This window comes from Hippichthys cyanospilos, chromosome 2 (assembly GCF_059441005.1).
Source record: "Hippichthys cyanospilos isolate Australia breed blue-spotted pipefish chromosome 2, RoL_Hcya_1.0, whole genome shotgun sequence".
NCBI lineage: Eukaryota > Metazoa > Chordata > Actinopteri > Syngnathiformes > Syngnathidae > Hippichthys > Hippichthys cyanospilos.
Window position 1 is genome coordinate 25,862,829 of NC_142370.1, and position 23,374 is coordinate 25,886,202.

General features: G+C 41.5%; 2 protein-coding genes across 2 annotated transcripts; both read right to left on the reverse strand.

The window, feature by feature from the left end:
* Window positions 1-4,674: 4,674 nt before the first annotated feature.
* hoxc11a (homeobox C11a) lies at window positions 4,675-6,828 on the reverse strand. Its single transcript, XM_088407853.1, has 2 exons — window positions 6,045-6,828; window positions 4,675-4,907 (listed from the first exon to the last, which is right to left on the reverse strand). The coding sequence occupies exons 1-2, from the start codon at window positions 6,826-6,828 to the stop codon at window positions 4,675-4,677; spliced, it is 1,017 nt and encodes a 338-aa protein (XP_088263979.1).
* Window positions 6,829-16,171: 9,343 nt separating this feature from the next.
* hoxc12a (homeobox C12a) lies at window positions 16,172-18,058 on the reverse strand. Its single transcript, XM_088408107.1, has 2 exons — window positions 17,398-18,058; window positions 16,172-16,410 (listed from the first exon to the last, which is right to left on the reverse strand). The coding sequence occupies exons 1-2, from the start codon at window positions 18,056-18,058 to the stop codon at window positions 16,172-16,174; spliced, it is 900 nt and encodes a 299-aa protein (XP_088264233.1).
* Window positions 18,059-23,374: the final 5,316 nt, after the last annotated feature.

The following is a 23,374-nucleotide window of genomic DNA, read 5'->3' on the forward strand; positions in this document are numbered from 1 at the left end:
TTAAAAGGAATGGGGTGGGCAAAATCTAGGGCTGAACGATGTGGTTAAGTAAAGGAACATTCTGGAATGTAGCACATGACAGCCAAGTTGTGTGATTCTTCGCACTTGAGCTCAACATGAGAGACTGCCCAAACTCAAGTGTGTGTGTGCGCGCGCGTGTGCGCAAGTGTATGCGTATGTGTGTTTGTCCTGAATCATCCCACATACAGTATTTGACTTAAGTGAAATTCCTTTGAAGACAACAATTATAACAACGGGTTTCCGTCCTCCAACACGCCCGCATGATTATCTCATCAACTACTTTAACAAAAGCCTCATAACAACCCTGATCACTTGTATCGGGTGACTTGGAAAACAGATATATCAAAAACCCACAGGATATAGGCCCTTTGGCACCGAGTTTGGACATTCTATATCATTGACTGCATTCACAGATCACAGATCCATAAACCCACACCAATATATATATATATATATATATATATATATATATATATATATATATATATATATATATATATATATATATATATATATATATATATATATATATATATATATATATATATATATATATATATATATATATATATATATATATATATTGGTTGTCAGAATACTATTCATCCCAACATGTCATGACACTATGGAACAACCTTTCACATTCGTTGTTGGAGGCCGTTACTACACTTAATGAATATGTATGGCTTTTGAGAGTCGTGAGACGAGGTGGCGGCGAATTGTCTGATAGTGTGTTTTCTTATGCGTGCGGGTGTGTTTGTTGCATACATTAGGAAGTACCCAGGCGACACCACTAATTCGCTCCTGGCAGCCTCTCTTAAATATCTTTCCCAATTGGATGCGAGGAAGCGTGTGCTGCTTTCCTCTTTCATGTTGTCGTCCACTGCGTGCGTAAGTGCAAATTTACGGCGCCAGAATCATGTACGTTCTTAATTAAAAACCAGAGTGGCAACCGCCGTCTAAGGAGAGCAACAATACATTATTAAATGTTACAAAGATGCCGAAACACACCTCTGCAGCACGAGATGACGTCAGTAAGAAAACCGAGGGAACACATTTGAATTAGTAGCAAGGGCAACTCGACGATTTCACAAAATGCAAATGAATGTATTTTGAGGGTTATTTGTGCAGCAATAATATGGAGCTTGTTTTATAGTAGGGAACTTTTTTATTGCCCCATAGAACAGGATAGGTGCTGGGATGTGATGACCACACCCCAATTTAAATGTTTTCCATAGTCTATAAGATTTTGATGACTATTTGTTGAGGGAGACAAAATATTGAATTTTTTTAAGTTTCGTGCAGAGGCAACACAGCAATTATAATGAGGTTTTTTTTAATTTTTTCATGCCAAAATATGTGGAGCGTGAAAAAAAGGGAAATTTGTAATTTTCTTTATTAAATTCATTTCATATTACTCGATCGTCTAGAATTATAAAGGGTACAAATTTGCCAGGCGTGTATGTACGCCGAACATTCCAGCGCCATGACGGAACGAAAATGCGTTGAAAAGCTTATGGAACACGTCCACAAAAACACAGCAGCAATAAGAAATATTTTGAAACGTTACAGAAAACGAATTAAATACGGTTTGAATATGTTTTTTGAGTTTAATTTGAAAAGTGTTGAATGCTTTACGTCGTAAGGCTTAGTTGGCATGCAATCTTTGGAAATGAAGGTGACTGCAGACGGTAATAAATCGTACAAAATATGCTTGTCGTTTTTGAGGTTTTGGGATGAAGTTCATGTAGGATTACTTTTGATATTTTTTTCTTTAAAAACAATCAGAACAGTGCCCGCACAGCATCTTAAGGTATTGTTTGAGAAATCATAAATATTGACCAAACTTAAACAAAGTCTCTCCTTTTTTTAAGTGCAGTATGGGTTCCAATTGTAAAACAGATTGGTCCTTGCTGCGTCTTAGTTTTATGTAGTAGATTTTCATTTCACTTTAAACTTTGAAGGTTTAATCTTTTTCATGAAAGCACACTGTCATTTGCCTGCTACCACAACACGCAAGTTCACAGACTGTCAGTCAGACACATTCCGGCATTCCACAGGACGGAAAGTCCAAGTGAGGAGTAATTTTGTTGTACTCTGATGTCACCGTCCATATCAGGAAACATGACCAACATCCCGTGGAGGAAGGGGGGGGGGGGGGGGGGGGGGGGCGCTGCCCCCGTGTGGCAAAGAGAGGAAACACTAGCAGGATCAACAAATGATCCAGGGCCAAGGTTGGTGGGAGTGGCCGTTTGGGGAGGGGGTCCCCTACAGCCTTGATCTCTGTTGGTGAGTGCTTTTGTCACACTAACCCCCCAACCCCCACTCCAATTCACTCCACCAAGCCTGCTTCCATTCTGAGTGTTTCATGCAAATCTTTGGTGCTTTCGATGATAGGCAAAAAAGCAAAAATGTCAGTTTAGAAGCAGGAAGTGGATTGATGACGTGGCCACAACAAGCCCTGCCTCTGCTTAATAAAAAGCTTGACCACTGTTAACCAAAAGTGAATCGTATTCATGCAGAATTAAACACTTAACCGTGCATGTAAGATACAGATAATATAACAGATTGTTACAGCAGCGATCAAACACACACACACACACACACACACACACACACACACACACACACACGATCATGCATTGACGTGTGTTTTAAGTCATGTCAACACAAACTGAGTGAAGAGAAAGTCACTTCACGTCACTTCCACAATCAAGACTATATATTGCATCGCGTCAGAAGGCAGGCTAAGTTACCTGCTGTAGTTTTTAAGGCGAGAGGGTCAAAGTTGAAGCCTGCACACATTCCTGGTTCTGTTCCCACTCATTCTCATTGGTCCTTTCCGACACGCACGCACGCGCACACAAACACACACACACACCAATGAACACACCCTCACACAAACGCACACATCCGGGCTGAAGGAGGGTGTGTGTGTGTGTTGATGTGTGTGTGCGTGTGTGTGTGGTTTTGTGCGTGTATTGAGGGGGTCCTTGATTCCGCTTTATTGCAGCGGGTTAAAGGTGAAGGCCTTGACATTATTGAAGTTCAAAGACTAGATTTCATTATTAAACTGTGCTCCAGTACTCATAGGAAATCATGTGAATACAATATAAGATAAAAAAAAAATTGAATCAAGCATGACACATCACTTTCCACTCTACTGGATATCTTTTCCAGTCCTCACATCTCACCGGTATGTCCTAATAAAGGCTAAATTGAACATTAAATAAATGAAAGGGCTGGTGTATATTATAATTTACTAAATTGCGGAAGGAATGGTTTCCACTTTTTTGAGAAACTGAGGTGTGTAGAGGGGGGTTGCGGGTGGGCAGACTTGCACAGTCCGAGTTCATGTCGAAACCTCTTGGCAAATGTACCCCCCTCGGACATGCAGCCTTGCATGTTGACTATTTACTGCGGAAGAGAACGCCTTTTCGGCCAGAACAGAAGGTGCAATTAAGAGAAAAAAATAGCCATTTAGTGCCTCTGTCTTTATGGCGGTGTCTAGACTGGACAACAAGAGTGGGGATTCCATTTAGTGGGCACTAAAAGAGGTTATCATTGCACTCTCTGTCTCTCCAGTTTTTCTTGAAAGCAAAGCATTGCTCCTTTGAAAGCACGACTGAAAATAGCCTAAAAATAAATCAGAACCAAAACGTGTTCATTTTGTTGCACGAACACACAACGATGTATATAGGAAACACGAGCAGGGAAACGCGTTACGAGAGAAATGTGTTACGAACGTCAGTCATTTGGGTGCAATAAACATTCAGATGCTATTTCAGGCTCGATCTATAAATGCATGCAATAGCACAAGAAGCACAAAAAGTCGTCTCGTTTTGCCTATATGCTTTGAGTTTATTTCATAGGTACTATATCGTTGATACACGGGGTCGACAGTGTCCCCTTCTATAAAATCAAAAGCACCAAATAATTTAACGAGTATTGGTATTAAAGCTTAAAAGAGAATGGGCAGTGTGTGGGGAATAATAGCAGCAGAGAGATGGTGAGACTTTCAACCTTATTTACAAGTGCATTTGCATTGCCCCCTTTGTGTGTGTGTGTGTGTGTGTGTGTGTGTGTGTGTGTGTATGTTTGTGAGAGTGTGTGTTTGTGCGTTGGTGTGTATCATTTCACAGATTGAGCGTCACATTTTTAATCGCATTTTAGAAATAATAGATATTCTCTGGCCAAGAAATACTTATAATATGCTATATACATGGACCAGGGAAGAGAACCCACTTTTGCCCGCGCAAGAACAATTAAAACTATTACATTTTGAAAAACAAATAAGTCTACGATGACATTTGGAATAAACATAAATGAGACATCTTCAAATACAGCATAGTTGATTTGTTTTTAATTATGTAGGCCTTTTTCTGAGAACCAGCTAGAAATACACCGCCACCCGTGCGCAATAAGAAAATGGCAACTTTTTATTTAATTTCATTGTTATTCTTATTCTTATTATTTTTACCTCATGCAGGCCTTAAAAAGTCCACATTGCACTGTTGGTGATATATCGTAGGCTCCCCCTCGTAGGATTCTTTTGAAGCCAACGTTTACAATTGTTTGACGTGAGTGGATAAGATATAACTATAGGCCTCGGTGCCACTGACCTAGACAGTGACAATGCCCGCTGCAGCCCGCTCACAATAAGGGATTCCCGGAGAAATACTGCAGGCGATCCCTGCTCAGCTTCTTCTCCTTCATTCGTCTATTCTGAAACCAAATTTTAACCTGGCGGTCGGTGAGGTTTAGCATGCGGGAGAGCTGCAGACGTTTCTCCTTGTTGATGTAAACGTTAAAGAAAAATTCTCGCTCCAGTTCCCGGATTTGGAACTTGGAGTAGGGACACCTCTTCTTCCTTGTGCGGGGGGTACCTGAAAAAAGTGACAGTCATATGTCATCTTTCGCTACAGCAAGACATGCAAAAAGTAATAATACTCCTTAAGTGCGCCGGAGATGAAGCTTGGAGCGTAAAATATCACTACCGTTCGGAGTAAATAACACCAAGTGACAGCATCTAAGAACGTGTTTATCTGATATAAATTGACGACGACAAAAAGCATTTCGCAGCATTATATGCCTCCGGATTCCTCTGGAACCGAACTCACAATTTACACACTCTTGGCGCTCATGTTGAAATGCATTTGGCCACATTTGCAATGGACTTTGTAGACCATGGAGGACCTATAACTTCTTACCAAGTAGGTTATTGTGGAAAAAAAATTATATATATATATATATATATATATATATATATATATATATATATATATATATATATATATATATATATATATATACATATGTATGTATTTATATATGTATTTTAAATTTAATTTTAATTTTAATTTTTGTTGAGTAAAAAAATTCCAAATAAGGCAGAAAGCAACATGGCCACTGTGTTTGGGAAGGAAGGAATTGTTTTAATACTACAAAAGCTAAAGGGTTTTTTTTTTTCACTGGGGTGAATTCGCAAGGCAAGAAGTAAACTTAACATTTTATCAGCGCTTCTAATCCCGGTTTCCCCTGATAAAACTGTCATTGACCTGCTTCTATTGGATCCAACATGCATACTAGCACGGTGAAGAGCATAGACGTGCATGGTCGGCCAAAAGCCATGCAGTGTTTTTAAAAAGACATTCCACAAGACGCCAACAGCAATGTTCTGCCCAATTGGCTTTTACACATATGTGGTGGGGACAACAAGAAGAAAGAAAATCCCTTAATAAAACGCCCATTGCAAGTTCACGATCAAAGTTACCATTTGTCACAATAGCGCTGTCTGTTGATATAAAAAAAATCATAGACTCGCTCAGCACGGCGTGTATGTATAACATGGTCATTTTTGAAGCGGCACTCATCGTAAAAATTCTTCTCATTGCAAGAAAGAGCTTTTGTGGGGTTATAATAAAATCCTTTTGAATGCTTATAAAACTCCACATAAAATGGGAGCGACAAAACAGCGGGCTGGTCCCCTTAACCTCTTCCCCCATTTTACTGCCGATACCTACTGGAGTGGCTGCTTTTGCTGCCGGTCGCTTCCTTGGTGGCCGCCGAGGACGACGTGCAGGAACCCGAGTTGGTGCGTTCCTCGTCGGCGTCCTCGTCGTCCGGGTCTTTGTCCTGTACGGGAGCTGCTGGAAGCGACTCGGCTGAGGCGGATTCCTGCTGCTGCTGCTGTGGGACGCTCGCAGCAGCAGCAGCAGCAGCAGCGCCGCCGCCACCGCCGCCTTGCAGCTTCCCCCCCTCGACCTTTTGTAAACAAGTGTCCGTCTGATTGTCCGTGCTGTTGCAGTATGCCGTCTCGAAGAAGCGATCGAAGCCCTGCGGGAGGACGTTATTCTTGGCCACGCCGGAGTAGAAGCCCGCCGAGGGGTGATTGGAGCCCGGGTGGTGGTGGTGGTGATGTGCGTGGTGGTGGCTGTACGCGCTCTCGTTCTTCATGAGCATTTCTGTCATGGTGGAAGGCGGAAGGCAGTCCCTATGCACCAACTCGTCTCCCGCCGAGTAGCACGACGCGTAGTTGCTCCGATGGTGCCATTTGCTGGCCGGGTCCAAACCGTAGGACACTTCCCGAACCGGCTGCACTTGCGAGAGGTTGGTGGAGTACGGGTAGCTGATCTGGCGGGACGGGGCCTGCGGCAGGAACGACGACACGGCGGAGAACTCGGGCACGTAATACGTGCAGCTGGGGAGGTAGAGATTGGACGCGCAGCCCGTCCTGTCCCCAAATTCGGATGTCCGGTCCTTGCGCGTCTGGGAGCAGAAGTTGCCCAGGTTCACAGAGTTAAACATCTTTCGCGCTCCGTCGATAAAGATGTTTTGGATACGAGCTGCAGCACTAGAGAAAATTTTAGGAAGGCGAGATGACGCGCAATCCGTCTAAGTCGCCTGGCGGACACGTGATCGAAAGTAGATATTGTCATATATCAATTTGGAAGAGTTGCATGTGTAGGAGTGGTTGGGGTTGTTACATCCAGGGGGTTGGGGTGTGTGAGAGTGTGTGTATGCGTGTGTGTGTGCGTGCGTTGGTGGGGTGGGATGAGGTGGGGGGTTCAAACGATTCATTTTCATACACAACTACCAAAACTAGGACCGCCATGTATGATTTAATTTGACATTAGAAACACAGACTTTTTGCTTATGTTTACGTGTGTGGAAAGAAAGGCGCTCTCGTTCCAGTTCGCAGAGTTCTATGCTGTTTTGCAGGTAAGGCGCCACTAATAATACTTTTATGATTTTTGTTGTTATTATTATTATTTTTTATCATTGCACTGAAGGGCCATGGTCATCTCCTTTAACACTTCCTCCGCATTACATTTTATCCTCAGCATTATTGACACTGACATTTACACACGGTAACATAAAATATGCCTTTGGAAAGTGCTGCAAGCGTGCCAGGATGGCCAAGCAGTCAAAGAACAATTCCATACCATAATAAATAGGTTTTTGTTTGTATGTATTTATTTATGTTTTATTTTTAATATACTATGTATTTTTTCGTGCTGGTGGGGCCATCATAGCCAGCTTGTGCAGCTCGCAGGACCTTCTAGGACACATTCACGCTGATCTGTCAGCGCATTCATGATGCGGTTTGATTCCCATTTTGTTTCTTTATTGGTGGCCACACTTGCCTGTTGCACAAAATGAATATCAAACACAGGTGTCAGCGGGTTTTACGCAACATATTAATTCCTTATAAATGCTATTTTACGGGGGTTCTACTCAAATGAAAACACTCGCACGCTTCTTGCACTTCATCGTCTGTAATAACTATGTTGTTAAAGTAACATTTTCTTTTTTTCCCATGCAGAATACACAAAATGTGTTTGGTAACTGTACGCTCTGGACTTGGATGTGGTTTTCCTTTGATTCAGGAGGGGAAACATGGAAATCGTTGCAGAAAGTACAACCCGTGAAGCACACGTTGTCCTTGCAGTCCTCGTGTAAACACTTCCAGCTGCTGTGAGTTTTTGTTGACTAGAAGCGTTGTTTTTATTATTATTATTATTATTATTATTATTATTATTATTATTATTATTATTATTATTATTATTATTATCATCATTATTATTATTATTAGTAGTAGTAGTAGTAGTAGTAGTAGTAGTAGTAGTATCATATCAATGTTCACATGGTGGTGGTAAAGCGAGAAAGATTGAAAATATGAAAAGGCATGTTGCAAATAAAAAAATACAACATTACTTAGTCATCTAAATATGTGTTTGGTGAGCAAAGACAATGAGCTCTCTTCATGCACTATACCTGCATGGACAAACCAGTGTTTGGGCATTTGGTTCTAAAAGTAAATAAGTCCCATCGGATGCATCTGTGATCTTGTTTTGTTTTATTTATTTTTATTTTTCGCAGCAGAATGTGGCCATTAACCAGCGGGGGTGTGATTGTTTTCTTTGTTTTTTTGGTTGTTGTTTTTTTTTTTTTTAAATAAAATAACGAGTGGTTTGAAAAGATGCGTTTGTTTGTTCTTTCCTGACTCGTTGTAAACTTTTAATTGTACTGTTGAGGGCAGTCTTCCACTCTTTATAGACTAACAGATACAATCACACCGTGGAATTAATATAATGGCCTATTGTTTATGATTATTGGACACTTCCTAAACCCTAGAGTAGACTTTTGAATTATTGTCCAGTATTTTTGATATCACCAAACTTGCACATGCGCAAGCATGGCGTTTATATGAGAATTAGGATTCGCTGCAGGAAAACCAAATGGAATCCCTTGCAGATAACACATAGCATGAGGGAGCATTGCAGTGAAGCATCTTTGCAAAACGTGGCAATGGCATTAGCTTCTTTACTGCCCTTTGTGACAAAAGGTGGTCTCACATGATGCATCCAAGTACAAAGAAAGCAGACAGCTGCCCAGACACAGCACTTGAATTTGACCACTAAAAATCGCCTCTATACGTCCACCATAAAACTCGCAATGGCTGTAGTAACACTAAATCCTTTTGTCGTCCAAAAAAAAACAACACAAAGCTGAGAATGAGCGGAATTTGGATGACACTAACAAGATCTTCTGAACACTTCACAACAAATAGTCCAGTGATGGTAAGCAAAGAAGCGTTTCCACAGCGAGACTCTCTGCGTGTACATTTAATTACAGCTAATAATGTTAACCCGAAGCTGAGTTTTTAAAGGTAAACGAATAGAGCGGTCAAAGGGAATATTTGCGAACGGCCATACTGGACAACAGCCCACAAAGAAGCGCGTCACAGAATCTTCACAGCGTTGGTTAAACGCTTCCAAAAATACAATTTTCAACACTACATAAAATATATTATACCGTTATAAAACCCCATCCTCGTGATTATACGTGCGACAAACATGTGAAGCAGTCCTGCAAAAGCAAATTTGAGGATTCAAACTGCATATACATAAGTTCGGATGTGTGGAAAGGCTCAGACGACTTCCCAGCACGAATTAAAGGGTTTAAACCCACGGCCAATGGGCCTTTAGCAGCATTTACATCGGGGCGTTTGTCATAATGTGTCAAAATGTGAGCAGCAAACGTCCATCAACTGGAAATATTTGTCTAGTGGGGGTTTTAAGGCTGCCTATCGCCGCAGTGGTGCGCGCAGATTACCAAAGAATGAGGTTTATCATGTGTTTATTTCCTTGGATGGCTGACTCCCAGCAGCTGATAAACCGCTCGCAGTAGGACCCTGGAAAGCCTGATGCTTTGCTTGCACCAAATGTGCAGCCTGTTTGCACAAAAAGGCAGACTTTGGAGCAGAATCAATAGTACGTAGACCCCGAAAGCTTTTTGCTGTAAAATGCAAGCGATTATGCAATACTTGTCAGGCGTTTGTTTGCGAGCTGCTCGGCGAAGGTGTTCTCAACATAGACGTGGCACTGCCTTTATGACCGACGCAAGGTGGAATTTAAGCTATGTATTGCTGCTTCCTCGCATAATTACAATGCTTATCGAAGCTGTCACCCTCTTGTTAAGAACATCTCCAAAATAAAGACTGTTTTGGACGTCACCCAGACCAAAATTGTCCTGTGCCCGCGCCAAACTTTCCCCAAAACACTGGGCAAGCATCTCATGCACGCATTCAAGTCGAATGGCCGCATTCTCTTCGACTGGGGGCCAGGCTCACGCTGCATGGGGAAAGCCCGTGTAATCATGTTACTGTCCCCTCATGGCCTAGATAAGTTTAATTGGATGTAAGCCGGCCTGTTAAACTTGGCTGCATGAGGTTGCGAACACTTTCAAGCCACACTAAAGGGCCTTGTTTTGTTTTTGTATTTTTTTAATGGCCCCGCCGTGAATGCACCACGCGTGAAGCCTCCGTGGTGCAGGCAACATAAGTCGTGCACAAGATAACCGCGAGAACATAAAGCGCAACAAAACCACGTGTAAACTTTGACATTTTTGATTATTTCGATCATCATCATTATGGCAGTCACCTCAAGGGACATTCTAAAAAGGCAAGTTCTTTTATAATATTTTTTTTTGAGCGAGCAACAACTGTTTTGAAAATTGTCCAGCAAAGATTTCCTATTTTGTTTTAATCCGTCAATGAGTTACACGTCTTATTTGAATTAAAATATATTTTGGGGCTGTGTTTTGACCTACAGAACTTTTGAAGTCATTGCGCAAATTACTGATTATGATAGATGAGGGTATTACCAATATTGAATATCATCAGTTTTCTACCTTCAAATAAAATATAAATTAAATATTTAACTCAACATTTCTCAAGCGGGCAACACGTGTCTTTGTTTAGGTGTGAAAATTACAAAATTATTTATTTAAAGTCAACCAATGATCGAACAATTTAATATTGTGACTGTGAAGGAAGAGTAATTGCATTATTACCGTAGAATTTTAACATTCACTATAAAACCGATCATAATTTTATGAAAAAAGTCAGACAATAGAAAAAAATAATCATTCCAGTTTTGCCGCTAAATATTTTAAATACACTGTAAAATATTTTTTTATGAATATTTGGAGTAAATTTTGTTATATTTTAATTGTATTAGTTCGGTAGCAATTAAACAGTGTCAATAATTTTAGTCGATTTTCGATGTCTTTACAACACTGCTGTTCGTTCAATATACAAAATAAGATCAACCGATATATACAAATGGCTAGACAAAGTTTTTACACCCAAACACACACACACACCCAAAAACTGCTCAAAAAACTAAATCTTAATCTTGAATTCGGGCAAATGAATGTGGGGCATTGACAATAATGGTAATATTGCATTGATGAAAACCTGTTTCCCTAGTCTGGTAAATTAATCTGACAAATTTGAGTTTTGCACCTCCATGCAACATATTCAACATCATTGATTTTTTTTTTTTTGGAGGGGACATAGAAGCACCGACAAAAAAATAAAAACAATCTAAACTTAATGCAGCAGCAAGACGGCAAATTAATTATTTTCCAAATATTTGCACGTGATAGAAGAAAACCACACGCGGGCCTGTAGTAGTATATAAATTATAAATAAAGCAAATACCACAGCTCAAGTCGGCGTAGCGCTGGTTTTAGAACCCGAAAAGCCTTCCAAATAAGGCAAAGATATAATATCGATTGGTCAATCATTGTAAAATCACCAGTTGGATCAATCTCTCAAGTCTTTTTCTTCTTTTTTGTCGATTAGACACATGCGTCTTGCAGTCAGGCCGCAATGAAAGGGGCATTAAAAAGCTTGTTGAAAAGATGGCACACCTCAGAAATATACACAGACAACTCATCTAACATCATGTTAAAATCAATAGATGACAGTTTGGAAAAAAAACAAGTGAGACGAACCACTTTCTCCTTTCAGAACATTTCGACCAGTACGCACATTTGCACGGTGGCTCGCGCGCACACACACGCAGACGAACACACACGCCCGCGCACATACACAGACATATGCCCCCCCCCCCCCCTCCCCCCCCACACACACACACTCTTACACAACTGGGCAAGAACAACAGTGGCGTGCATTTGTGCATTTTTCTTGTTGTTTTTCTCGCCAGTTCCGCGCCATAAAGGGCATGCGGATCAGCTCCAGCGGCGGGGGGATTGGGAACCCACGCAGCCCATGTGACACAAGTTCTCTGCGAAGGGCACCGTGAAGCTCAGTGACCTTTGAGACTTGGAGACAGGCCGCCATAAACACATTTGGTCAGTCTCAAAGTCAAACTTAGTCCTGAGCATGCTATTGTTCCAAGTCCTGCAAAGCCCCAGCGACGTTTTACAATCCGGATGCCTCAAAGTTCCTCCGCACTGACCACTGTTTTCTTTTCAGGGCTTTTCCTTTATTGGTGTAAGGTGAAATACTGCCAATTAGAACAAATGCACACACTTTCGCCTGAGGCAACATTGCGAATCCAAAGCTCATCTTTAAGATTTGGCCTGATACTCAGAAGAACAAGCGCAAAAAAAGTGGAAGAAAACATGCAAGAGTGGGGAATCAAAAAGAGGGAGCCAAAGTAGACGCATGCACATCAAAGTTTAGTGGCAAGTTCAAGTTAAAGCAGCATGTTGGGACATCATGCGGAAGATGTCCAAGAGTTTTGGCAAACGCAAACACGAAATGTCGTAAAACGAAAAAAGAAAAATCTTTAAAATAAAACATAAGGTCGGCGCGTGGTTGTAAGACGTTTTAAAGGGAATATTGTACATTTTAACAAGCCTAAATGCTATTAAAGTGCACGGGACGCGTGGTGTTATTGGCGCTTTGAATTAAATGATTCTTGTTTGTGCAGCCCTTTTGCTTTAAGGGCCACGATTGACCTTGGATGTTTGGAATTGTGCCCGACAAAGCTGCATGTGCAGGCCAAGTCAGTCGCGAGATGAAGCATTTTGCATCCATTACGCTCCTGTGGGCCATTTAACAAGGCAGCAACAAACAAATATGAAGGCACCAGTTTATCTCCTTTCATGGCCAACTGCGCATTTGACAGCTAAAAACATTACTGCTATGAATGATGCACTCAAATGACTCGAAGCCAGCTTTTTGCTCTTCCGTCGCCTTCGGTACAGAGAACAGCGCATTTTGACTTAAAACGACCTCGGATTAAAAGTTTAAGTAAAAATAAGAGTTATCCTGAAATCACATACATGGTTTCAACATAAGCGAGCGAGGACGTTTCTTTTTCCGACGTGGAACTCTCCTGGGGGCAAGGCGCGTGACGTGCATTTAAGTTTTGACCGTGAAACACATCGGAGGAATTTGACGTGGAGGATTCCTGAAGACAAACCAGATCTCCAGCTGTTTGTCATCATCTGCGGCACACAAAGTGCTTCAGCAAGTATTCAAATAGAAGTTTCAAAATTTAGACGGAAAGTTTCCCCCACCGTTGTCTAATACTTACAATAAAACAAAACAATCGTGGTATTATTCAATACATAAACCAAAATATTTTGCGCGAACTCCTGCATTAATTGACCTACCGCGTCTGTTTGGTAATTCGTTTGAACGGGAAACAAATAAAAACTCACGCGAACAAATTCGTGGGTGTAAATAAAACGACACGCCGTGGCCACAATTTGATCGCTGTCCTGACATGTCCACGAGCACCGGCCTAGTGATTAAAATTGAGTTGTACGAAAACACTGGCAGCACACGACGAGAGAGAGTTGGCTGAAAAGACAACAAACGGTCACACTGCTGAAGACTAACACATGCTGGCCACCGAGCACAAGACACACTCCTGCGTTGCTCTACTCTTCCTTACCAGTAGGGAGAGCTTTGTGGCTGTATATTTATTTACGTAAACCGTTCAAGGCCTATACTTTATAAATTGCTTAATATAGAACCTGACCACCTCGCGTGAAAACCTAGAGATGATGGGGGTCCGCTTAAAAAAAAAAAGGAGGGGGGGGGTACATTTGGCCCGATTATAACGGAGCACCGACGTGTACCCTGACATTACATGTTTAGCTGCAGCGTTATAGGTTTGTTGATCAATATTAAGTTCAAATGTAGATGACGTCAAGTCAAAAAAAAATCTGAAAGCTTTAGATGTACCGGGAAAATTGGGAGAAAGTGTCAAGATTTAAACTGAAAGTTGCTGCATGGTCCTTCTATATCGCTCACCTCATTCCTGCAGCCATTGCATTCAGGTGGCACTAATAAAAGAAGGCCAACCTGTGTGGGCTCACATGGCTTCGCGATCTCAGCATGTGCAATTATGTGCCAACAACACAGCCCCTAAAATACTTTCAAATGTGCCGTTATACCGCTCAGAGCCTCACTTGTCTGCCGCCGCCGTGGCGTATATTTTGGGAGAATAAGAAGTTGGGGTCCATGCAGTAACAGAATCCCGTCGGCCAATGACAAGACTGAGGGAACAGCCACCAACGTTGCAATATTCTGTTTATTGAAGACCGTACGCATATACATTCATATCATTATTACTATACAAGACAATGGAGCAATCCTTACAAGCGCAAAGAAAGGAATGCAAATGAGGGACGAAATCAAAGGAAGCATCAGAACAAACAACTACTACACTGAACATTTTTGATAGTTTTGGTGTCCATATCAAACTTTTGGCAGTATATCATTATAATAGGCCTACAGTTCCAACTCCTACACGACCACAAATATATAGGCTATATGGAATGCGACATTATTGTTCAAGACGATCAATAACATAAAGCACCATTACATAGCAATAACGGACCCTGCGTGGGACGGGGATCCAGACAATCGAGTAACATGTGTAATTACATTTTACAAAGTTATACACGAGTACTAAAGTAAGGGGACAACGGGGAGGACGTCGAGGAAGGCCTCGCCTCGCCTCACCCGTTCCCCCTAGAACCTAAATCAATACATTCATTGTTGGTGACGAGAACGCGTTTTCGCGTTTGAAATTGTAGGGCGAAAATATCAAAAAATAAAAAAAAGGAAACAGGGAACGGAAGACAAAGATGAAAGGGCGAAAATTGAGAAGAGAAATGTCACCGAAAAAAGTGGCCCGCAAATAATGACTTAGAGTAATTTCACATTAATATCATGCTGCAAATACACTCACTGCTCACTGCTACAGTTTACTCGTTAGACTTGACAGATGGCGCACTGCATTTGCTCCGCTATAAGGGAGCACACACGTATACTTCCATTATAATCATCATCATTATTATTATTTGTATTAGTATTTATATTAATTGAGATATCTACTTATTATGTGCACCCAAAAAATGATGAAATCATGTTTTAGGCCTGGAAAAAAATTGCCTGCTCACCGGGCACCAACAGGCCTAAATACTTGAAAATTTGGACATGGAAATTTTCATTTAGCGATTATATGTCAACTAAAATATATTTATATAATATGTTTTATTCCATGCAGCAATTCTTAAGAGGTAATAGAAATGAAACAGTACAATCAAAGCAGATGAACACAGTCATTGCAGTCATTGTAATGCACATATTGTCAAGATGGTGAATCTGGCTACATTTGTTTGAGTTTTAGTCCTGCATGGTCGTCCTCTTGCAGACTTGCCGACTTCCTGCCTGTGACCGTGAACGTGCCCAAAATGCCTCGCCCAAACTATGCGATGTCCTACACCAGTGTCTTTTCTTGTGTGCGTGTGTGTGCGCGCGTGTGCGTTGGCGTGTTGTGTGTGTGTGTGTGTGTGTGTGTGTGTGTGTGCATATGGAGAGGCATATTCCCTTTTGCTGTTTGATCACATTAGAGAAATGATTGTGTGGATGCAACCCCTCGGAGTGCTGGCGTTTCTTTTGAATTGACCGTTTTATTTCGGAGTTTGAAAAAAAGATGATTCGTTTCTCATTCACACTCAGACCTCGCAGCAAGCACGCACACACAAAAGCATCATTTGGGGTGTTAGACCTGCAATTTTCGCTCTTTGCTCGAAAACCTTTTCCTTCAAATTGGAGAGTCAACTTGTATGAAGCTCCCCAAATTTGTGCGATGTCAACAATGATTGAATTTCATTTACGCCAAGTTGTGTAGAGCGGAAAAGGGAAGGAAAGGCCGGGATAAAAGAGCTGAATTGAAAAGATGAAGAAGAGGCCGTGCATGCACTTGAAGACCACGTGAGCACAGAAGGTTTGGCTACTTTTTGTTTGCTCTTTTTTGCTGTTGTTGTTTTAAAGTGCCATATTTATTCACCTTCTGCAGCCGCATCACCACTAAAAGTAGGCCAGAGCTTGTTCCCTCAGCATGAGTCTCTTCTTCTTCATCCTGCGGTTCTGGAACCAAATCTTCACCTGCTGGTCGCTGAGGTTGAGCCGGTCGGAGAGCTCCCTCCTCCGTTGTCTTGTGATGAACTCGTTCAGCATGAATTCACCCTCCAGCTCGGCCAATTGAAGTTTGGAATAAGGTTTGCGCTTCTTCCTGGTCCGCGTGTGCATCGGATACCACGGGGCACCTAGAGAAGCCACAGAGGGAAGATGTTGAGGAGGGGGGTGGGGGGTGCACAACGCAAAATCACGGTCACCTCCAAGGTTATGAGGAGTCTGGAAGGGGCATCAGCTTACTGGCGGCTCACTCTGGAAACTTCATCTATAGCGAACATTCGTCTAATACTAACAGACATGAGGGATACTGTCCTAGTAAGAACTCTGCTTTAAATCAATAATAAGAGAAAGGAAGCCTCTGGTACCAGTCACTCGCTGCCCAAGCCTAATGGAATTTATTTTATTTCTTCCTCCAGATACCATATTTAGAGTGACAGCAATTGGAAGAACGCCTAAAAAGCATATTCATCGGGTTCATTTATCATATTCCTCCATCATGGCAGAGAGCTTTGTGTCACAACAGAAAGTTTTATTGTTGCAGTTAAAGTGGCATTAACGTGATAATTAACCCGTGCTTGCTTTATTTGCCAGTTTCCGAGTACGTTAAATTAGCGTTGAGTACACATGCAACAGATATTAACCGCGTTTACAAGTCATTAAAAACAAGAGAGAAAACTCGTCTGGAGGTAGTCAAGCGGGGCGGATCTCTGGCGGATGTTTTTTTTTTTTTTTTTTTAATTAAAGAGGTTGGAGGACGTGAGCACGCCACTTTTAAGCGACCACCAAAAGATAAACGTCATAGGTGAGGTGCCTGCATGCATGCGTGGGAGCACGGTAACAAAGATGATGTCTCTTGAAAGAAAAAAAAAACAGGGTGTTCCACGGTGGAATGGACACAAAAAAAAGCACATGGCGCTTGGAGTATTTTTAGGGCAACCCCTAGTGGCATGTGCGCACCAAGCAAGTCTTCCTGCAGTCTCCACAACATTGACAGTAACCGGCACTAATTAGCGTTTTTCTACACTCGTGCATGTGTAGCCTAGCTATGTGCGCTTAATAAACAAAAAAGAAAGAACGTAAGTACAAGACACTTCTCGCGCGAAATGAAAAGGACCCACCTCCGCCTGCGGCTATGTTGTTCGCATGGCTTCCCGGGGACACGAGGCTCTGCGTGTCGCTGGATGGGGGCTTGCTGCTCTCGTTGAGCAGGGACGAGCTGGAGTCGGACTCCATGGACTGACAGGACGGAGGGTCCTGCGTCATCTGCTCGTTGCCGTACTCGTATTTGGCGAAGGCGGCTGCCGCCGCTACTGCGGCGGCGCCGGAGGCGGCCGCGGTCCCGATGCCGGCGTGCATCCCGTGCTCGGATGTTAGGGATGAGGAGGATGTGTCCCTCGCCCTATCCTCCCGCTTGAGGCCACCTGAGCCCGAGCCCGAGCTTCCGCCGCTGCCGCCGCCGCCGCCGCCACTGCACGCGTCCCGGGCGCCGTTGCTGTAGTAACACTTGGCCTCCTCGGCTCTGCTGATCTCACACGAGCGGTTGAACGAGGGGTTAATGGAAACGGGGCTGCTGAAATAGGACTGGGAGTATCCATTGCACGGCTCCGAAGGATTCCACGGGAGGGAGCAAACGTTGTCCCTCCTCGGGTAGGAGAGAGACGGTAGCCCCGCCAGTTGTCCCCCCGAGGCTCGAAAATTGGGGAAATAAAAGGTGTCTCCAGTGTGGATGTTTACCAAAGGTCCCACAAACCCCGGATTAAGGAGATTATGCTCGCCCATTTCCGCGGGCCCGACCAACAGCTTCTAGTTTATTGCAATCTGACATTTAACATAGTTAAACCTGGGGGGCCGCCTGATTGGTCACCCTCAGACCACGTGTCTAGGCCAACTTCTTCTGTTCGGGGTACCACCCACTCGCTTCGGCTCAGACAAAACAAAACATTAACTTCTCTATATCTGAGCTTTATATGCTTTTTAAAAATACCATAAACCATTTTATAAAATTCGACAATCTTGTTTCTTTTTTGAGCCATGAGACCAACAGAAGCCATTACTGCTTTCCCCCTCTGTTTTCCCCAAGCCCACCACACTGAAGGAGCTGGCCGTGGCCTCGTTTAATACGTTTACAAGCTGGCAAAAGTTTTTATTTTTTGTTAAATGCTCTCGCATAATAAACGTCTATTTATTCTTTTGCTACTTCTTCTTCTTCAACGAAGATCTGCATGTGGCATCTTGTACCAAATAATGGTTGAATTCCTTGTCACATAAAGAAGTGATGCCCCAAGTTAACAAGCTTGTTTTAAAGAAAGGACTGATGCTCATTGCCGTATTTACAGTAAGACGGGGTCAGCGGGTTGAAGCCAGTGGCTGTATAAAAAAAGGGGGAGGGATGGCATTCTACAATGTTACTTTAAGAGGGTATATTTCACATAATATTCTATAGTACACCTCACATGAACAACTTTAACAGAAACTTCCAATAAAGCCCCACTGACTAACTCTGGTGGGATTGTTATCCCTCTCACAATTCTTTTATATGATTTTTACAAGATAACAGGGGACACTTTATTGAATCAGCCAGCAAAGAGTTTCCGTCTGTGCTAATTAGTTGATTTGTGGAGGCTCTTCTAGATCTCCACAACAATTTGTGGAGGCATCTGGAATTAAATAAATAAACAAACAAACAAATAAATAAATAAATAAAATAAAAAAGTTGAAATGGAAGGGGCAAGTCACGGCTTCACTTCAACAAAACACACTGTGTCCACGCAACTATTGATCATTAAACTACACAACACGCACAAACTTTCACACGGAACTTTTACAGCCAGGCCGCAAAACTCTACTATGAACACAAGCACACCAACACGCACGCACACACACACAAACGCACACACACAAATAAAAATCCACAGCCTTCAGTATAAAAACAGCGTCAATTGTACCAGCACCAAAAATACTCAATTCACATAACTGCAAATAATTAAAATAATCATAAAAAGTCTAAAAGGACAAATTTGAAAACTGCTGCATTAATTAACATTGTGGTAATCAAACAATCAGAACAGTTTGATTGGCTGAAGAGTGTTTAGCGAAAAAATATATCACTTAAAATAAACTGAATTGTAATCGTTACAAGCGGCGCACATATGAACAAGCCAAGTTCACGCGGTTGTTTGAACTTGGTTTTGAACTCAAAATAGACTATTTTGTTCAAGTCAAAGTTGGTAACGAACACTTCACATCTGCCTTACTTGTGTGGCAAAATTGAACAGAATATATGTTAAGGTTGTGTGCTTTTTTTGTATGTGTGTGTCTGTGTATTTGTGTTGATTGAGTGCAAAAATACAAGGAATCATAATAAGAGAGTGAAAACTGATGTTATTACAAGTGCCAACTGTGTCATTAACAAGTATATGTGAGGAATGCTGCGTTTGCGTGCTTTAAAAAAGTGATCGTTACGTGCTCCAAATGCTGCGCATGTGAGAACTAAAAAAAAAAAAAAAAAAAAAAAAAAAACATATTTCGGGAAATTTTTTGCAGGCCAGGCGAGATTTCAGAGTATAAACTGATGTTTTATCTCATCGCAATTCGCGTGGAAAAATAAAACCACATGGCACTGAAAAGACTTTAAAAAAGTACATTTGTTTATTTCTCGTGCATTCAATATTTGCTACACGCTGTTGCTTCTAGTTTGTGCACCAAGCCATGCTGCGTGTAATCTTTAATCACAGCTAATGCTCGGGTGTAATGAGAAGCGTTAATGCATCTTGGTAGCGCTTCAAACCCTCCTAATAATAAATAGCACAAGCCTAAGAAACGTTTACTACAAAACGGCCATGTATGATCAGACAGCCAGATGGGCGTTAGAGAGATACGAAGGCTGAAGTCGCTTCTTTACCTTGCAGAAAAGAGGGGCCATGTGTTGGGTGTCCTCCGGTACTCTTGCTCCCAAGCGTCCGCATTTGACTTTCAAAACTAGTGCGGCTCTGCTCGGGGCATCTCCTGCGCGCTCCGGATGATGTCATGGCTGGCTTCCACTGAGATCCATTTGCCTTTTGCTCTCATTAAAAGGAAGGGAAAAAAGCTAAGCAAGCTTTAAAAAAAAAAAGCCCGCAAGTATCGAGCATAGAGACAGTCAAGGTCACTGTCTAGTACACCGTCTCCTCGATAATGGAATTAGCCTCCTGGAATCCATTGGTCCAGGCCAGACAGGGCAATAGCCCCAAACAAAGGGCTTTTCTTCCCATTTTCTCTCTTTGATTCGAAGAAGGCAGGTTGTTATGGCCTTGTGCAATCCCTTTTAAAGCTCCCTTCAAGGGAGAGAAGAAGCAGCCGCAGGAGCTGCACAAGCAAGTGGTAAAGTTTAACTTAAAAACCCCATGGGATTATCTTTTAAACCGCTCCACAAACGACAAAAACAGCCACAAAACACGTTGACGCGGCATTTTGTTAAATATAAAAATTGCATGAGTAAGATTAAAATAAAATATTTTGCTTTAGTAAACCTAGTGTTTGCTTTATAATACTTTAATGAAAAACAATTGACGGTATTTAAATTTTTGTTTTGAACGTTTAAAAATTCAGTATTCGATTGAACTTGACCGTCACTTTGAGAAAAAAATGAGTTGTCATTTTCTTAATTTGCAAAAAAATAAATAAAATAAAACAAGTCTGCAAAATTAATTTAGAAAATAATTCCATTGCATTTTAATTCATGTAAATCTTTGATTTTTTTTCATTGTTTTAAAGTACTTTCTTTTCTGCATTTAATTATTTTCACACAAGCACCAACCATTTTCAAACTAAATTTAATGCAAAATGCCATATCACAGTGCGCTATTAAACACTATGAAATACTGTATAAAGTTCCATTACCTCAAAATTTTAAAATGCATTTAATGTTCAAGGCTTTCCGGACAGAATCTGTGAAATATATTCTTGAACCCAAAAATTGTCATAACATATATTCTCTTATTTGTGGAATTAAATCAGAATGTGTGAAAAAAAAGATCACGTGGCCTGAAAGTAAACGGCAGTCATTCGACTCAATAATATTACATTTCTGTTCCAAGCAGCGTCTCCGGACATCGTTTTACGCAAAGAGTGCATTATAAAGCAAAAAGTAAGAAAACAACACTCAAAGAACAAATCACCAGTGTGTAATGATCACATTTTTGCTTCTTAAACAGCAGGCAGCACTTCCTGATATTTTCCTCTGGTCACCACCAGAGGTTATCAGCCCCCTTTTCATGGCTCTGATAGAGGCCTGCAGCTCCACCCCCGATCCCTACCGCCCCCACCACACACACACACACACACACACACACACACACACACACACGCACACACACACACACACACACACACACACACACACACACACACACACACTAGAACTCTTTAAATATTTAAATCAAAATCAGCCATTATGCGGGTTGCGATGTAAACCTCAACCTCCTGGAAGTTTGATAATTTTATTATATTATTTGTTCTATCATTTAAAAAAGCACAATGCTAAAATAAGGGAGCGATGTGTGATTATAATTTCAATCACGCAAAAATATGTTAGGATGGAATTTATTGTTTGGTGAGGCTGCAGGGCAGCAAAAAATTTAGCTCTGCCCCCTACTCATTTGTGGTCTTCTTTCCCCATTTTCCTAGATTTTTTTTCTTTTTTTTTCAGCAAGAACACTTAAGAACTCTAGAATTCAAAGTTGATTTGAAGAGTACTACTTCTCTTTAAATGTAGGCTCAAAGTTTGACCAATAAATCCATATTTATTATGCATACTATGGGATGATCCTACTTTACAATGTATCAAAATACACGGCATTTTCCAAAATAAACAATCACAACTTTTTTAATTGGGTTACATGGCTAATTGGTTCTGCGAAAATATCTGCAGGTATATTGTTGAAAAGGTTTGGGCATGCAATAATTCAAACAATACAATTCAAATATAATTCGACAAAGTATAAGGTCACGGCCACGTGCACACGTTTCGTCAAACAAATAGCAGTATTAATACTACATTACAGGTACTTTACATTTTGCACCACCTTATGATCTTGTCTGGACATTTATCAAATGACAAAAACATAGCAAAGAACTTGTGTCCCGCTGCCATGTTTGATTAAAAAAAGCCAGCAATACCTTCAATACTTGTTTTGAGGGCGATGAGAATGGTAGTGTTATTCATTTCAGTCTTCTTTTGCTGCTTCTACTGCTGCTGCTGCGAGACGTTCTACGTCCTACCTGTGCTGTGTGGTCCATGCAAACCACACCACGGACCCCTGGCAGAAGAACCAATTTTGGAGGACGTCTGCCAGGAGAGTAAAAAGACAAAAGAGCAGAGACCAAATGTTAATGTAAGGCCCCAAGAGATGGTCAGAAATGTGGTCAGAGGATTTCGCCTGACTTCCCCTTTTTTATGTATTTATGGTATGTCATTAAGCTTGTCTGTCTAGACGGGGAAATAACACCTTGTTTGCCCACAAACAAACCGCCTGCATCAGTGTCCAGCCCCCTATTTATTATGCACGATCTGCCGCCATGTCAAGGTCAAAGTGACTGCATAGTCATGGTCAAGGGTAAAATCAGGCGAACCTTAACTTTTGCAAGAACGTACAAAATGCACGAAAACAAAGACACACTGGATTGCAATCAACAGTCTAAAAAGTTATGGTGAAGTTGGGAGGGGGGTGGGGGTTGAGTGCAGGCAACAAATGGTCTGCAAGTCGATTGCAAAGAGGCTATAACGACACCTTATTTTATTTTGAACTAGATATGTCTCTGAATTTCACCCATCAAATAAATCCAGGCAAGAAAATAGTTAGAATGTCAAACACTTACCGACCAAAATAAGCGCAAATGAAAAAGCTGGAGTGATATAAACAAATTTAAGTTGTCTTAAATTGACGCGGTGAGACATCCCAAACGTTGTACTTTCCTTTTTCCTTTAGCTTTGAGAATCACAGCTTTTGGGGCTTTAATCCTTGCATGTGGCAAACACATTGTGGAAAAGTCAAAATACTGCATCGTGTCATATTTATTTTTCGAGCCTTATTTACTTTTCCATGTGTGACTTTATAC